Below are 16,659 nucleotides of genomic sequence, written 5' to 3' on the forward strand. Positions count from 1 at the left end.
ATGGTGGCGCGTGGCGGTTCCGTTCGCTTCAGCTAGCCTCCCTGACGAAACCGCAAGAGTAGCGCAGCTGCCTGTCGTTGCGGTACGGCCTTGTCACTTTCCCTTGCGCCGCCCTATCGTATAGAGCTGCGCGGCGTTGTGAAAATAAATTGCCGGAGGATGCTTATGATGTGTCTCGCGTTCGACACGGAAAGTGCAACGACTTCGCAGGTGCAAGGAGGAGGTGTTCGTTGCCGGAAGCAGGCGGAGGGGGGAGGTGGGCAACGGACAAGTCACAGTTTCTCCTATATTCAAGGCAAATATATGCGGCGCAACTCCTGAACACGTCAACGAGCGTCAAGCGTTGGAACGGTGAGCTCATGCCGCCTGCTTGAGGAATACGTAGAGCGCGTTGTTTCCATTTGTGATGCCTGTAACTGAGGTTGCGGCCTAAGACTCATCCATCCCTTCGGGCGAATGCAGTTGAGAATTGCTGCGAGCGTAATCTGAGTCAGAGGCCACATCGCTTCATTTGAGGAAGACTTACCGTTTGGAGTACGCATTACCAGGAGGAGACGAGAGAGCCTTGCCGCATCTGCGCTTCGAGAGCCAAAGCATGAAGTGAACATCTTGTTTCGGCTTTTGCCACGGTTGCATGACTCTGAGCAAGCAAATACTGGGGGCCCAAAAGTTTTGCTTCTCGAAGAGTTGCTCCTTTCTCGAATCGAAGTGGACCCGTGTTGCCTGCGGGGCGATAACTCTGTCGTCCCCTGAATCTTTGTATGCAGAACTGAGGAAGCCCGCATACGCCATACGGAGAGCGGTTCACGTAATCTGTGCTCTTAACGCTCTGGATACTAATCAATGTAACAGCATTCCACCGTCCCGTCGAAAACCAACTACGTTATATGACGTCTTCTGTCCCGCAAGTGTAGCATTCGCTGCACGGCAACGAACGCAGTTCCCAAGCAAATTTATTTTCCCGACCCATGGGTTTGTTGTGCTGCCCCCAAAAATACCAGTGAAGCTGGGAGTAAAGGCGCATGACTACTTGCGTCGCTGGGGGGGCTGCATACATGCAACCCACTGCACTGACGAAAGTGCTACAGTGTGTGCAACTCAGCCAAACTGCCAGGACCTGGAGTACGCTACGTTCCCTGATCGATTCATGACCTTCAACCTGCAATGCGATGAGCAGCACCTAGCAGCAGATCTGCGTATATGAATCTGATCTTGAAACTATCAGCGTTCAGCATTCTGCCTTTCACTCATGTTCACCCACGTCACAGTCCTGCGTTCGTGCGCACTGGTGAAGTGTCACACACCAGCTGCGCCTTCACCACTCTCTATCATCAATCATTTAAATGACATCTGGGTAGTGCGGAAAGCACACGCGCAACCAAACTGAGGTCGGCGTACAGACCCACACTATTCTCAACACGCCGCCTCTGTTGGCAACGCCGCCACGTGCCCCGGGCACAGCTGCTACACGCGAGAACCACGCCAGATGATCCGCACACCAGGGTATTCATGCCGGGGGTACACACGGACAACGGAGGCAGCAGACGTCGGCGCAATACCTTCACTGGTGACTCCAACGTTGCACCAGTAGGCTTCAGATGAGAGTCTTCTTTGCTGTCGAGTCCGGTCGCAGCAGTCCTCCTCTCACATTCCACTCGAATCACTGCACTTTGCTCTGGGAACTCGTTCATCGGAACCTCCAGTGTGAAGGCGCGGTTTTTCACATTCGGGCTCCACCAGTTGTTTCCGTAACCTGGTACGTAATCGCCACTGCAGGAAGAGAAAACATCTCCCTCGGCGTCATCGATCGGGCAGTACTTCGCCTGGTAGTTTGGAGGCAGCACGTCGCCGTCAGTCCCTGGCAACAAAGTGAAGGAGTTGCTCGCGGCGCTAAGGGTGATGGTCTCATGAACATCGTTGCTGTCCGTATGCGCATGTCTCGGTATTTTTTGTTTCTATTTTTGCCCTCACCTTGACTTTAACTGTTGAGGTACACTTCATTGTCGTGCCTTTTGGTTTATCGAGGCAGCCCACCTTGAATTCCCAGTCGACGTAGGGAAGATTGGCCTCTGGTACTGTGGTGGTGCTAGGAACATCTGTGTCCTCCTCCGTACCCTCTTGCCACTTGGCCTCCTCTGTCACACGTCTTCGAAAGGTATCTTCTGTCATGTACGTAGGCCACCGTTCACTAGTTTAGGCCTCCCGTTCTGTGTCCGCACACGATGTAACCTAGCTTCTTCTCCATGGTTGGCACGTGTCCACGGTTCTCGGTTGCGCTCGTGTTTAACCGACTGAGGGCGAGCTTGGAAAAAAACGCATTCTGCGCCCACAGCCCCTACCCTAGATTCCCTTCCTCCATAGGGATGGTGGGAGCAGCCACATGACTAAACATGGCCCATTCTAGACGATCAGGACCTTTCCAGAGTATCGGATGCGCTCTCATTTTATTGTCAGCGAGTGCACATTAAAAAAAGTCAAAGTCTTCTTCTGCAGACGCGGCTGTGCGTGCAAACATGCTGAATTCTGAACAGTGCCAATCTCCTCTCAGAAGCACCGTGTGAGCTAAAACATGACCGTGGAAATTACACCAGCGACAGTGACCACAAGCAGCAAGCGCGTGACTGCCAAGGCTGGAGAGGAACTGGATGCAGCAGCGGCCTCGATTGTCACATCAACGCTGCACACGCTCGGGTTCGGTGTAGCTGGCGCCTCACTCCGGTTGCTGCTTGAAGCACCCTTCTTCTGGCAACGAATGTTCAGTTTCGCCTCAGTCTCTGGGAACTTGTCCGCCGGAATGGTGAGCGTATATGAAGACTTTCCTCCATCGTTTCTCCACCAACTAGTCTCATATGCGGGCAGAATCTGTGAGTAGCTCTCGGTGCACGCACCGCTCTGGTCGTCCCTCTTTTCTGCACCAACAGGGCAGAACGACGCCTGGTAGTTCGCAGGCACCACTTCTCCGTCCTCGCCGCACACCAGAGTGAAGCTCCTGTTTGACGGGTTCAGTGCCACCGTCTGGGGCGTGAGGTTGCTGTTCTCTCCATATGCGCAAGTGACGGTCTGGCCTGTCTTCTCTGTCGGTCTTGCGTTGACCGCCACCGCCACAGTGCAAGCAGCGGCATTCTCCTCTTTGACACAACCGACCACGAACTGCTTGTTCACAAAAGGGAGGTTCTCTGGAGCGACGGTGAGGGTTTTGCCCTCCTCGCCTTCAGGCTCACCACCTTTCCAGCTGGGGACGCTGGTACCCGTCAATACATTCTTAAGGTCCAAACAGGGCTGCGTGCAATTGTGAACGTCCTTCGCGTTCCCTGGGCACACTGTTGTGCCTTTGAGCTTGTCTGGTGCATAGTACAGGCCTCCTTTGCACTGAAGATTGAGCGTCGCCAGGGATGCTGAGAGTGTCGCGGTCCCCTTCTCCGATGAAGAGTCTTTTTTTGTGCATGTGCAAGTCGTCTTTGCGCTATCCTTGATACAAATGGATTGCTCGGCGTGTGCGGAACCCCCCTCAGATGAGCCGACGGCTACCGTGTAGTAGCGGCCCAAGAGAGCAGCCGTACTCACGAGAACGAATGCCGCGAGCAGGTCCGTCAACGAACCCGCAGACCGCTTTCGCCGCATGCCTCGCCGGATTATTGTGTGCTGCGGTTCTCGGGAGCGTAGTGCAGATGAAGCTGCCATGGTGAAAACGATGATATTGTTGAGGAAGGAAAGGATGCGCAAAAATTATGCCGCAGGAGGAAGCTTGTCGCGACTACCAGCCTGAATTTGGGACCCGGAGCGCCGCAGAAAAACGTTCAAGCGTGTAGCATCATCTCCACGGGAATGTACGCCAGCGGCCTTGCAGTCGCTGGACTCCCTGTTTTCTGATGGCGACTCATGGACTTGGACTTCCAAAATGACGCGGCCGACCCGGGCGCACCACAATCGACGCTGGTTAGCGCAGCTCCTCCACTCGTAGTGCGCGAACGAAACGGATTATTAGTCGCCCTGCCATGCCCAGCAATCGAGTCCAGTAAAAGAAAACGAAGCAGCGGCGCCGTGGAGGCAACGCAGGCGGACGGCCTCTATTTTGTTCGATGCTGCGTCGTCAGAAATGAGAAAACAGACACTCCGGGGTGAGTCCGATTCTGAATGACCCTTCCAAAGCAGGCAGGCCTGTCCCTCCCCTGCGCGCCTCCTGGCAAGACCGGGTGTGAGCGCATGCAAGCCGACGCCCGCCAATGGTAGCCTTGTAGCGCGTTCACCCTTCTCCATGAAGGCATTCGGTGCCGCTGCATACAGGCAAATCCCTCGCCTTCATCCGACACAGTTTCACAGTGTCACGGCGCTGCACTGTTTTGGCCGTCGGGGTCTCTTCTGTAACTGACGACATCGCGCGTAAGACGCCGACTCAGCTGGGGCGGCACCCACATGCTTCTTGATCCCATGCTGCATGTGTAGGACTTCAACTGGTTGTAATCGTATCCTGTCGAGCTTCTAGTTGCGCTACTCCGGTCCGTCCCTGGTGGACGGCGCAGCCTCGTGCAGCACCGCGTATATAGCCTATCGTCCCAGGTGACCTGGCGCCCTCGACAGCGCCATACTCGAATTGAGTACTGCTCCAGAAACAGCGCACCTGTTCCAGTGTTGATGTGATTGGCGGTAGAGTGTGACAGATCCTCCTAAAGTATACTGTACCATCGGCATGGCGGCTGAACCGAGGCGCGTGAGGTCTAGCACCACAACCGCAGCCCTGCCTCAGAACTCAACACCGTGCATGAGCGGTACTGGTTCCAAACAGAAGGACGCCACTGGTCATTCAGCCGCACGTCGGCGCAGTCGGCCTGCATCAGTGAGGGTACGTCTGCATGCGTAGTCACATTCTGGGACTGTTTGCAGCGCGTTCTCTCCCGCGCGATCGTACTATCACCGCCAGCGGCGAACTCCAGTCAAGACAGTCACTTGTGCCTCACATTCGCTCTGCCCTCGATGCAGGGTGCAGCCCGCGGGTACTTTTAAGCAACTCCTTGACTAGTCGCCCTGTTGTCACATTCCTTCGTCATGCTCCTCTCCGCTTCCCGAAGTAGCTTCTTTTCCAGGTATCGACTGCAGGCCATACGGCGACCTGACTTTGTGCGGGCGTGAATATTACCGGCTTGATTGCGCGCTGGCATTATTGCGTGTTCCTGCTTCTGCATATAAATCTCCTGCGCATCGTCTGATGGTTCCTACAGCCACATTCCCGTCCGAATAGATAGACTCTTCAGCAAACGTCCAGAGTAGTCACAAGGCTGCCTTCTCTCTTTTAGTTTAGCGTATTGTGAACAGCAGGCAGGCGGACTCGAGGCCCTACGCACGGGAGGCCAGCATACCACTCCCGACGAGGCCTAACAAAACCGAAACGATGCTCGTGGAGGACACCGGAGAGGCGGAAGCGCTTTGCGGTCCAGTGCCTTCGATCGTCACATCCACGTTACAGATACTCGACTTCAATTCAGGCTCATCGTTGATATTTCCTCTTTTCACATCAGCCGTCGTTCGGCATCCCACTCGAATCTTCGCAGGTGCTTCCGGGAACTTGTCCTTCGGAACCTCCAGTGTGAAGGCTCCTTTCTCCACATCCGTTTTCCACCAGCTGCCTACGTAGTCTGGCAGAATAGTCTTGTAGTCGCTACTGCAGGACGTGGAAACATCTTTTTCCGCATCCTCGTTCGGGCAAAAGCTCACCTCGTAGTTCTGGGGCAGCACCTCTGCGTCCTTCCCGCACAACAGAGTCAAGGAGTTGTTGGCGGGCGTGAGAGTGATTGCTTCAGGTGTTTCATTGCTTTCTTTTCCATACGCACAGGTCACGGTGTTGTTTTCATTCGTAGTTTTTCTCGCCTCGACTTTTACCGTTACGGTGCACTTTACAGTGTCGCCACCGGAGCTTTCCAGGCAGCCCACCTTAAACGCCTGGTCGACGTACGGGAAATTGTTCTTTGGTATGGTTAGGGATCTAGACGTGTCTCCGCTCACTGGTGTCTCCGGCTGCCACTTCACGTTCGCTGTGCCGGACAGAACCTTGTTGATGTCCTTGCACTGGTTCGATATCTTGCAGTCCTTGCAAGCAGTCAGCTTCTGCGTACTCGCCACGCATACGTTTGTTCCTTTCAAACCATCTGGAGCATACGTCATGGTAGAGGTTTTGCATACAACCTCTAGCGTGTGTTTTGTCTCTGATATGGTGGCGCTTAGCGACTCTGTTCCGCTCGCCGAGCATGTGCAGGTGGTCTTTCCCGACGCATCCAGACACGGATGCGTCGCAGCCGCCCTCGCACCGACGAAGGAAGGTAAGAGAACCTCAGTTTCCAGCGGAAAAAGTGAAACCACGTCCACTATTAATCCACTGAACAGAAGTAATGCCCGTTTGGCCGGCGTCCTTAGCTGCAGCGCCGTGACCGGGACCTGGCCTCTCTGAGGAAGCCCGCATGAGATATGTGTCATAGCGTCCGATGCACGTATTTGACTCAGAGGGTTTTATCCAATTTTTAAGGCGCACTGCACGACTCCGCGAAGTGCACGTGACGCTGCCTTCAAGCAGGGATGTAAAAGGGCCCTTCTACATGAACACTGCGAGGCCTGTTGACCTGGGTCAGATTAGTAGCAGGAACAGAACGCAGCATGAAGAGAGCATGCCACTGTCCAGAAGAGGGCCAGTCAGACGTTGATGGCAGAAGTGCCGTGGACGAAGTTTTGGGAACAATGCTAACGAGTGTCAGCATAAGAAAAGCATAGTTGATTCAGGTGTCAATGCTCGCCGACGTTCCCTTCACAATTCGATTCCCTGTGCAAGCGCCTCCGCCTCCCAGCCGGCGACGCGGGCGTGCGTCTATTGATTCGCGGCGAGGAGGCGGGTCTCGTCCGAGGTGATCGCTCGCTGACCTGGCTGTAAAGGGAGCGCCGGTCTTGAATAACAGCCGGGTATAGAGTAAACATGCATGGACTCACCGAAATTGTGCACGCATGATGATTTAAACTGAATTTTTTAGCGGCTAGATGCCTGGCGTCGCCATCCTCACTGGAGCCACCGTGACTGGTGTCCCGTTGTTCACACTGCCGATGCTCACCTGCCACTTTCTCTTGAGAAAAAGGTGGCTGAAGGCACCGCCGCAATAACACCAGATGACCTCTATTTGCACATGCCAGTTGTCGAGTGCGACTGCAGCGAGTGCGGGCAGTAGCAAGGCTGTCGGGTCCACGTCTGATTTTTACCAGACGTACGCATTTTGAAGACCCCGTCGCCATACGCTCCCAACCCGACAAACTTGCGATGTGTACGTGGGCTTGTACGTGGCGACTGTTCTGTAATCTACCTTCCCCCCGTGCACGTTTCCTCTTGACGCTGACTGATAATTATCGTAGCATTGTTCCACGAAGGTCACATATCGTGTTACGCAAGGGAAGGGGTTCCTCAGGCCAGCTTCGCGCTCAACTTCCATCGCCGTGTAGCTGCAGTCTTGTTATGCCCGTCGCTCGGTTTTGCATAGTGATCCAGATGGCCGCAAGAGAGATGGTTACAAGAAATGTTCCACGCGGATGCAGAACCTAGTGTACGCAAGGCAATCCGGGCTATCAGCCTTCTAGTTCGTACGGGCAACGACGGTGCAGCCTCACACTGCAGCGAACGACACTGACACACCTGACGGTCGAGCATCTCGGTGCATCAGCGCGAGCTCGGCGCAGCAGACATAGGTAAAGAGTCCGTCATGAAGAGTATCTTGCCTAGAGACAGAAAACTCAAGCATGAAGGAGAACGGGCAGTCGGCACCCCCAGAGCACCAAGGATTCGGACGCACCACTAGCCCTCAAACAGGGAAGGCTTCAAGAGGTTTTTGCCATGGCCGAAAATTCCATCTGTGCCCAAGGCGCTGCACGGTTCGAACGCATTGCGGCCCCGTGAATTCCAGGTCAGCTGCTTTCTGTCTTGTTCTTTTCACTTTGAGAGGCTGCTGGCGAGGCACAGCCCTAGGGCAGTGCCCGAGCCGCGTACCGTGGAGACGAGGCTAGCGGACTCTTCGCAGCGGAACTGGACGGCAACTACGGGACTTTCCTCGTCTTGACCCTTTCGATGAGCGAGCGACGCCTTTGAGTAAACGCACCCCCCGGTCGCCTAGGAGGGTCACGCTAGGAGGTGGTTCAGCCACAATACTTTTATGTCGCCGTAAGAACAGTCTTGCAATAGAGAAGCTCGTGTCCTAAAAGACCAAAGAGCGAAGATGAAGCAACCATATCAACACGCGTCGCGGCGCGATGCGGTTGGTGAACTGCTTCTGGCAGTCTCGGAGAACCACGCTGCTCAAAGCATCCGCGCGAGTGAAGCCACGACTACGGCCGCTCCGACAGAGAAGCAGCTAACGAAGTTGATCCCGATCCACACGCCCACAGGCGCAGAACTAGAGGCTTTAACGCCCTCGATTGTCACATCAACGCTGCACACGCTCGGGTTCGGTGTAGCTGGCGCCTCACTCCGGTTGCTGCTTGAAGCACCCTTCTTCTGGCAACGAATGTTCAGTTTCGCCTCAGTCTCCGGGAACTTGTCCGCCGGAATGGTGAGCGTATATGAAGACTTTCCTCCATCGTTTCTCCACCAACTAGTCTCATATGCGGGCAGAATCTGTGAGTAGCTCTCGGTGCACGCACCGCTCTGGTCGTCCCTCTTTTCTGCACCAACAGGGCAGAACGACGCCTGGTAGTTCGCAGGCACCACTTCTCCGTCCTCGCCGCACACCAGAGTGAAGCTCCTGTTTGACGGGTTCAGTGCCACCGTCTGGGGCGTGAGGTTGCTGTTCTCTCCATATGCGCAAGTGACGGTCTGGCCTGTCTTCTCTGTCGGTCTTGCGTTGACCGCCACCGCCACAGTGCAAGCAGCATTCTCCTCTTTGACACAACCGACCACGAACTGCTTGTCCACAAAGGGGAGGTTGGCTTTAGTGACAACTAGAGATTTAAAAGTGCCGTCTTGCGCTTCGGTTTCGGCCGTCCACGCGGGCGTGACATTCCCAACAAGGATGGTGGACAACGCTACGCACGGTTTGGTTCCTTGGTTCTTTGCTTTGCAATTGTAGACCTGTTCTGTTCCGACTGGACACACTGTTGCATCACTGAGCCCGTCGGGCGCATACGCAAGGCTTGAGGGTTTGCACTGGAGATGAAGTGTTGTGACACTTGCTGAGATTGTAGCAGTCCCCGCGACGGAAGGGGCACTCTCGTCTTTGCATATACACGTAGTCTTCTGGCCGCTCTGAACACAAAGGGATTGGTCGGTTCGCGCTAAATCCCGCCGGGTTGGACTGGTCGCAGTAGCATACTGGGGCCATAAAGGGGCGACCACAGTTGCCACAAGCAATACCGTGGCAAGGTTACCGAGCGAACCCAGCGACTGCTTCCGCCGCATTCGATGGCCGTTGAACATCTGTCGCAGGGGACAGAGTAAGGCGGAAACAGGGGCCATGGTGGAAGCCAAGGAGCGAGGCGTTGATGACGATGAGGATGATGATGGAGACGACGCGGGAATTCGTGACTCTGAATGACAGTGGGACAGGATGAAGATGGTTCTGGAGCGCAGTGTTGATTTCATACTGCAGCGGCGCAGAAGTTATTCGCGTTGCGTCATTGCCAGGGGCATTTGCTGGTGCCGCTACACTCCCTGTTTCTCACGGCGCCTCATGGACTTGGCTTTCCAACATGACGCGCGTCGCACAATCGACTCAGGTGAGGGGGGACTGCCCTGATGGTAGGTGGTCGCATTCGGAACGGAGTGCTAGTCCCTACGATGTCTCCAGCAATCGTTTCCAGTGTGGTGCACTGGAACAGCAGCTCTTTAAACGCAACCTTGATGTCTTAAAAAAAGATGCGAATCAGGCAGCTCCTGGCAAGTTCGATTCTGCATGACCCTTCCAACCGAGTCCCTGGACTGCCTGTGTGCGGCTCCTGGCACGACCGGAGAGCGCAGGCCAGCCGCCGACCGCCAGCCACACCCTCGCAGGGCGTTGAGCTACTCCGATGAAGACACTGTCTGAGGCGGAAAACACCTAAGACATATGTTTCCGCTCAACAGTGGCTCACAGTGGCAAAGTGTTCCACCGCTTTCTCGCGTGGCGACTGCACGTTTATTGACGACGCCGCGCTTAAGGCAAGGTGGCAGCTCACCCACCCGGAAAAAGAAGGAAGGACAGGAGGCAACACAGATTGCTACTCGAGTGTGGATAATTTGTAAGACCTCGCTGCCTCTGAGAGTCATTTGCTCTTCTTCATGACTTTGTGGCACTCGCCAGCCTCCAGTTCGTCTCGTCCTCCCTGTCCGTGGACGATGCAGTCTCGTGCGGCACCGCTTACAGCCGATCGCCGCAGGTGACCTGGAGATTGGTTCCTCGAATGCGCCATACACAAATCGACAACTTCTCTAGAAGTTGCTCTCCAGTTCCAGTGCCTACGACATACCTGGCAGAGTGTACATGTTTCTAATAAAGCATACCTGTGTGCCATCTGTCCGCAGCAAAGGCGGCCGGAGGTGTTACCTTCAGGATAGGATCTTCCCCACTTACCTTACGAATGTTCCAGTCATATTTTCTCAAACAAACACCTCACTAATCTTCCAGTCTCAGTCACAACTGCATGAGAGCACTGTCCGCATGCATCGAGTGTGGGTACGCCTAAATGTGTAGACAGCATACTGGACTGCAGCGTCTCCTCTGCCATGCGAGCGCACCATTCTACCGGCAGCGACGAACTCTGCTCTACGCAAGCACATGTGTCTCACATTCCCTCTGCTCACAGTGACAGTGTGCAGTCCACCGCAGATCCTGATTACCGCTCTGTCGAGTGTAGCTTGCCATGTTCCTCTCCCCTTCCCGAAGGATGCCTGTGCCTGACAGCAGCAACCAGCGTTGCAGCGACCGGGTGAAATGTGTATTTGTGTGAGCGTCCATGTTCCCGGCTCAAATATCCATTGGCATTATTGCTACTGCCTGCGTCTGCATATGAAACAACTGCGCATCTTCTGAGGATCCGGACAGCTACGGCACCGTCGAAACAGGTAAACAGTTGAGCACACGTGCACAGCATTCACAGGCGGCGCGGAACCCGGAGCAGACGCGTCAGGATTCTCCGCCTGCGCATTCATGTTGCCATTTGGTGCACCCGCTTGGCCATGCACTCAAGCACCTAGGCATGGGAAGCCAGTGCACCACTCCAGACAATAACTGACAACCCCGCAACGACTTCCGTGGGTACGAGCGGAGATGCAGAAGCGCTAGGTGATCCTGTGCCTTCGATCGTCACATCGACGTTGCAAACAGTTGTCTTCTGTTCAGGATCTTGTGTGGTGTCACCTCTGGTCAAAGCAGCTCTCGCTAGGCAGCCTACTCGAATCTTCGCAGTCTGCTCCGGGAACTTCTCCGTTGGAATTGCCAGCGTGACGCCACCTTTGACCGTTTCGGGGCTCCACCAGGTGCTTCCGTACTCCGGCAAAATACTCTTGTAGTCGCCACCGCATGGGGTGGAGACATCTTTCTGTGCATCGTCGACTGGGCAGTAGTTCGCCTGGTAGTTTTTGGGCAGCACTTCTCCGTCCGTCCCGCACAACAGGGTGAAGGAGTTGTTCGCGGGGTTGAGTGTGATGGTCTCGTGTGCTTCGTTGCTTTCTTTCCCGTAGGCACAGGTCACAGTGTTGTTCGTTCTCGAAGTTTTCCTCGCCTCGAGTTCAACAGTCACCGAACATTTTTCTGTTTCACCGCTCGTATCGAGGCAGCCGACCTTGAATTGCTGGTCGACGTAGGGAAGATTGTCCTTCGGTACAGTGAGAGTCCGTGGGCCATTTCCGCTGTCGGGTGTCTCCGACTTCCACTTCACCTTCTCTGTCCCAGACAGAAGCTCGTTGACGTCCATGCACTTGTCCTCTGGGTTGCAGTTGTGACATTCAGTCAGCTTCTGTGTACTTGCCGCGCACACGTTTGCTCCTTTCAACCCATCAGGTGCATACTTCGTCGCCGAATCCGGGCACTGAAGCTCCAACGTTTTTCGTGTTTCTGATATGGTGGCGCTCAGCGACTTCGCTGCGTTGTCAACGCATCTGCACGTGGTCTTCCCTGGCGTCTCCGTACAGTCAGGTTGTGCCGGTTGCGCACACTCACCGACAAGACAAAACGGCACACCCTCAATCTCCAGAGAAGCAAGTAAATGCACTAGTAAAGCACTGAACAAAGACAGCGGCCATCTGGTCGGCACTTTTCGATGGAGTGCCGAGCCCGAGACCTGGCTCCCATGACGAGCCACACTCGAGTAAGCGGTCGTGGCGTCGTACGCCCGCATTTGACCCATAGCGTTTTCGCGTTTGCTTTTGACCACCGCAACACGCATCACCCTGTACGTGACGCTACGCTACAGTACGGCCGAGTAAGGGCTATTCAACGGGGGGTGCTAACAAGCTTGTTGACCTGAATCAGGTTGAAAGCTGGAGCAAACCCAGCACTGATTGAGCGTGTCAGCCTCCAGAGGAGCCCGACAGATGGCGCCGCAGAAATCTCACCTCAACCCAGTTTGCAAGCAATACAAGCGAGTGTTGCACAGCAAAACACTTGATTGTTTCGGGAGTAAAGGCTCTGGCATCCTTCTTCAGAGATACAGTTCCCTTCGCGAGAGCCTCCGCCTCCCAGCCAGAGACGTGGGCGTCTGGGTCACGGTTCGCGGCAAGAAAGCAGGTCGCCGCCGCAGTGATAGCTCCCTGATGTAGACTGAGGGGGGACGCCAGTCTTAAGCCGCAGCCGGAAATTGAGTAAACTCGCATTAACACTTACAATCAAAGCATTGTGTTGGTTTCTTAGGGGGATGCCTGTCGTCGGCGTCCTTGGTGTTGGCACAGTGACCAGTGCCACGTCACGTTGCCGATGTTCACCTTCCGCTCACCTTTCACCCATAATCAAGATGCCAGAGGGGACCGACCCACAATCGAAACAGAAGAACTGTCTCCACTTATAACAGGAACCGGGTGAATGAGCCGCTCCAGCTGCCGATATCAAGGCCTTCTGGGCAGCGAATGCTTTCTTTATCGGGAGTATTACCCATTTCGATGACCCCATCGCCATCGGCTCTATGTCAGAGGCAATTTCTCTGCAACCTTCTGTTCGCTTATGCCCTTTTTTCTCAACATCTGGCTTTCCGCAGGCACCGTTCCAAAACAGTTTTTACCCTCTGGCTCGGCATCTAGTGTGTCCACGTACCAGGAAGGTGTTCTTCATGCCCGCTTCAACCTCAACCGGCATCGTATGCCGACATTGCTGTCATGAGTGTTTGCCCCAGTTCACCGGCTGTTCCAGCTGGCAGGAAGAGTGGTGGTTTTGAAGATTGCACTAAGCGAAGGCATAGAGTTTCAGCGACTTGCAGAATCGGAGCTAGAAGCCTTCTCTTTCGTGCACTCAGCGCTGGTGCAGCCCCATAGTAGAAGCGAACGATTCTGACATGCGCGCCTGCAGGTTGGCGTCTGAACGCATTAGTGCGAACTCGGAGTGGTAAACACGGATTAAGAGTGCAGCATGTCGAACATCTGGTATAACGGCAGAAAGGGCCTGAGGGCAATCGACGATCTGAGCTAATCTTCCGGACGCGTCACTGGTTCTCAGACAAAGGAGTCAGCTTCTGTACGCAGCCAAATTCCATCAGGGGTCCCTGGGCTTTCCAAGATGCGGAGGCACTACTGTCCCGTTTCTTCCACGCGAAGTTCTCTCGGCGTGGTTCTTTGCATTTTATGACGCTACCGGAGGGCGTCTTAAACGAGCGACGTGCGCAGGCGATGTATCGTGAACATCGGATCGGAGCAGCCCAGAATGCGATACCAGGGTTACTTACTCGTCTCGACTCTTTTGATGGGCATCGACCACTCTGCGCAAACACATCGGTCGCCTACCATTTTTGTAGCTGACACGTCGTCTCAATATCGGCGGGTCGAACAGTTTCGGAAAATGGAGAGCTTCAGAAGCTTCAGACGTCAAATACGACAGAGGAAAGCGGCACAACTGACAGCGGCAAGAGCAACCAAACGGCTCAGGCACCCGAAGGCGGAGGCAGACGATGAAACATCTTTCCCAACACCCTCAATTGTCACATCAACGCTGCACACGCTCGGGTTCGGTGTAGCTGGCACCTCACTCCGGTTGCTGCTTGAAGCACCCTTCTTCTGGCAACGAATGTTCAGTTTCGCCTCAGTCTCCGGGAACTTGTCCGCCGGAATGGTGAGCGTATATGAAGACTTTCCTCCATCGTTTCTCCACCAACTAGTCTCATATGCGGGCAGAATCTGTGAGTAGCTCTCGGTGCACGCACCGCTCTGGTCGTCCCTCTTTTCTGCACCAACAGGGCAGAACGACGCCTGGTAGTTCGCAGGCACCACTTCTCCGTCCTCGCCGCACACCAGAGTGAAGCTCCTGTTTGACGGGTTCAGTGCCACCGTCTGGGGCGTGAGGTTGCTGTTCTCTCCATATGCGCAAGTGACGGTCTGGCCTGTCTTCTCTGTCGGTCTTGCGTTGACCGCCACCGCCACAGTGCAAGCAGCATTCTCACCTTTGACACAACCGACCACGAACTTCTTGTCCACAAAAGGGAGGTTGGCTTTAGTGACAACTAGAGATTTAGGGGTACTGCCATCTGATTCATTTCCACTTGCCCACGCGAGTGTGGAAGCCCCAACAAAAATATCGGAGAGATCGACGCATTTTCCGCCTCCCTCATCGCGGCTGGCGCAGTTCTGAACGGCTGACGCGGTGCCGTCGCACACTTTCGTGCTCCCGAGTTTGTCTGGGGCGCAGGTGAGGCCTTTTTTACAAAGGATGTGCAGCGTAGTCGCTTTCTCTGAGAGCGTTGCGGTCCCGTGTTCGGATGGCGGGGGGGTGACTCCTTCGCATGTGCACGTGGTCGCTCCTCCCGTTTCGTCGCAAATGGCTTTTTGTCCTACCGGACTCACCTGGGTCGCGCCACAAGGAGCGAGGTCTTGGCGGCCGCAGAGAGCAATCAGGCCCACAAGAAAGATCACTGCAGCCCGCCGGCTGAGTAAACACACAAGTCGCTTTCGGGGCTTTCGGCACGGCCATACATTGGGAGGCGCCATGGTCGGAAAAACTGGTCGATTCAAGGTGCCGTAGGCCACAAAGATGCACGAGGTGTGCAGGATCTGACTCTTTCCTCAAAGGGTGACGTCGGTATAGAGTCACTACACAGATGCTGAGGGCATGAATCTGTTTACGTCCTCCTGCCACTGGAGACGACGTTTCGCCTGGGGTGGTGAAGGATTTCTGCGCTGCACGGTCGGCGGCTCTTTTGCAGTTTGCAGCCAGGCAACCTCTCTATCGGTTTGCCTTCGAAAACTGGTAGTCAACCACTATTGTTCGAGGGTGAGCCCATCCAGAAAAACAGGGCAGTGGCTTTCAAGACCTGTGCAACTCCATGGCTGCCTCCCTGACTCGGCTGAACAAGACAGCGCCACTATATCTGTCCGACCCTCCACATCGAGCTGGGTGGAGCTGGCGCGTCCTGCCGCCTACCCCCCAGACCTCCCCACTCCCCCCCCCCCCCCCCCGCCCACCCCCCCTCCGTTCCATACTAACGCTGCCGAATAATAGCAGTCTCGGGTTGAGCTTGCAGCATTCACACAGAGCGGTCGGCTGCACGCGGAGGCATCAAAAAAGGATGGCACTGAGCTTCACGTACTCTTTCGGGGGCGAACCACGGCTCCGCTGTAGACTGGTGCGAGCGACTGGGCATGCAAGAATTGAGAAGGAAGTAAAGACGCTGGCCACAGGGGCTCCCCGCCAGGTTAATGTTGAATGTACAAGAAATTGCTACACACAAGAAACCGTCACACACGGTTCGTGTCGCAGACTCCCTGACGCTCTGGCAGCAATGCGAACTTGGCGCAGCAAGCCCAATGAGAAGTAATGTTTGGTGGAAACTGAGAAGCAGGCTCGGTGCGAGGGAGCGACTTTTTAAACCGCATAATATGCTAAAAAGTACCATTCAGGTTTATCGCACCCAGATAATCCATACCAGTGATACGCTGCGACGGCTCTGCTCTCTAGCATGTTCAGAACAAGGAGTTAAATCATGTAAATGCTTTTTGGTTGTGTCTGTCGTCACTAGATGTCGCTTCCCATGCACATGTACAGCAAGCACAGGACGCCGTAGCACGTGGAAACGGTGACGTAGCCCTGCCGAGGCTTGGCGTAAGCACACTCTCACCTTCGATGGGAAACTGGGTTACCAACAGTAGCATTGGACCAACTTCTAACATTTAAGTGCGTCTGCGATGGTTTATGTCAGAATCCAGACCCAGTGGAATATGGGGCTATGAGCGTGCGGAGGATCTATTTTACTAAGAAAAGACGCTGCTTTTACGGCAAGGAAGGGACGCGCGGCCTTGCATTTCGCCTTGCACGTATGTTGTCAGCAGATAAACGGTCCTTTCAGACGGTGAGGGTGCGACAAGAGTCACCGCTCCTATTTGCAGTGCGTGTAAGCCATGCACACTCAAAAAAGAGAAAACGTGGCGCAGGGCCTTTGCTTTCAGCGTCCCGGTGATACGCCAGTCCATTCCAGGAAATCAAAAGTGTGATAACGGCACCAAAGGCATGTGATCCCCGTGGCAGCTGACAG

General features: G+C 54.9%; 5 protein-coding genes across 5 annotated transcripts; all 5 read right to left on the reverse strand.

Annotated features, from left to right (window-relative positions):
- Positions 1-2,562: 2,562 nt before the first annotated feature.
- BESB_050270 (SAG-related sequence) lies at positions 2,563-3,681 on the reverse strand (the record flags this gene model as incomplete). Its single annotated transcript, XM_029363478.1, has 1 exon — positions 2,563-3,681. The coding sequence occupies one exon, from the start codon at positions 3,679-3,681 to the stop codon at positions 2,563-2,565; it is 1,119 nt and encodes a 372-aa protein (XP_029220844.1).
- Positions 3,682-5,331: 1,650 nt separating this feature from the next.
- BESB_050280 (SAG-related sequence) lies at positions 5,332-6,465 on the reverse strand (the record flags this gene model as incomplete). Its single annotated transcript, XM_029363479.1, has 1 exon — positions 5,332-6,465. One exon carries the CDS (start codon positions 6,463-6,465, stop codon positions 5,332-5,334), a length of 1,134 nt encoding a protein of 377 aa, XP_029220845.1.
- Positions 6,466-8,317: 1,852 nt separating this feature from the next.
- BESB_050290 (SAG-related sequence) lies at positions 8,318-9,472 on the reverse strand (the record flags this gene model as incomplete). The annotated part of the gene is made up of 1 exon (XM_029363480.1): positions 8,318-9,472. The coding sequence occupies one exon, from the start codon at positions 9,470-9,472 to the stop codon at positions 8,318-8,320; it is 1,155 nt and encodes a 384-aa protein (XP_029220846.1).
- Positions 9,473-11,184: 1,712 nt separating this feature from the next.
- On the reverse strand, positions 11,185-12,339 carry BESB_050300 (SAG-related sequence SRS38C; the record flags this gene model as incomplete). Its single annotated transcript, XM_029363481.1, has 1 exon — positions 11,185-12,339. The coding sequence occupies one exon, from the start codon at positions 12,337-12,339 to the stop codon at positions 11,185-11,187; it is 1,155 nt and encodes a 384-aa protein (XP_029220847.1).
- A 1,663-nt stretch (positions 12,340-14,002) lies between these two features.
- On the reverse strand, positions 14,003-15,118 carry BESB_050310 (SAG-related sequence; the record flags this gene model as incomplete). Its single annotated transcript, XM_029363482.1, has 1 exon — positions 14,003-15,118. One exon carries the CDS (start codon positions 15,116-15,118, stop codon positions 14,003-14,005), a length of 1,116 nt encoding a protein of 371 aa, XP_029220848.1.
- Positions 15,119-16,659: the final 1,541 nt, after the last annotated feature.

This window comes from Besnoitia besnoiti, chromosome III, assembly GCF_002563875.1.
Source record: "Besnoitia besnoiti strain Bb-Ger1 chromosome III, whole genome shotgun sequence".
In the NCBI taxonomy this organism is placed as follows: domain Eukaryota; phylum Apicomplexa; class Conoidasida; order Eucoccidiorida; family Sarcocystidae; genus Besnoitia; species Besnoitia besnoiti.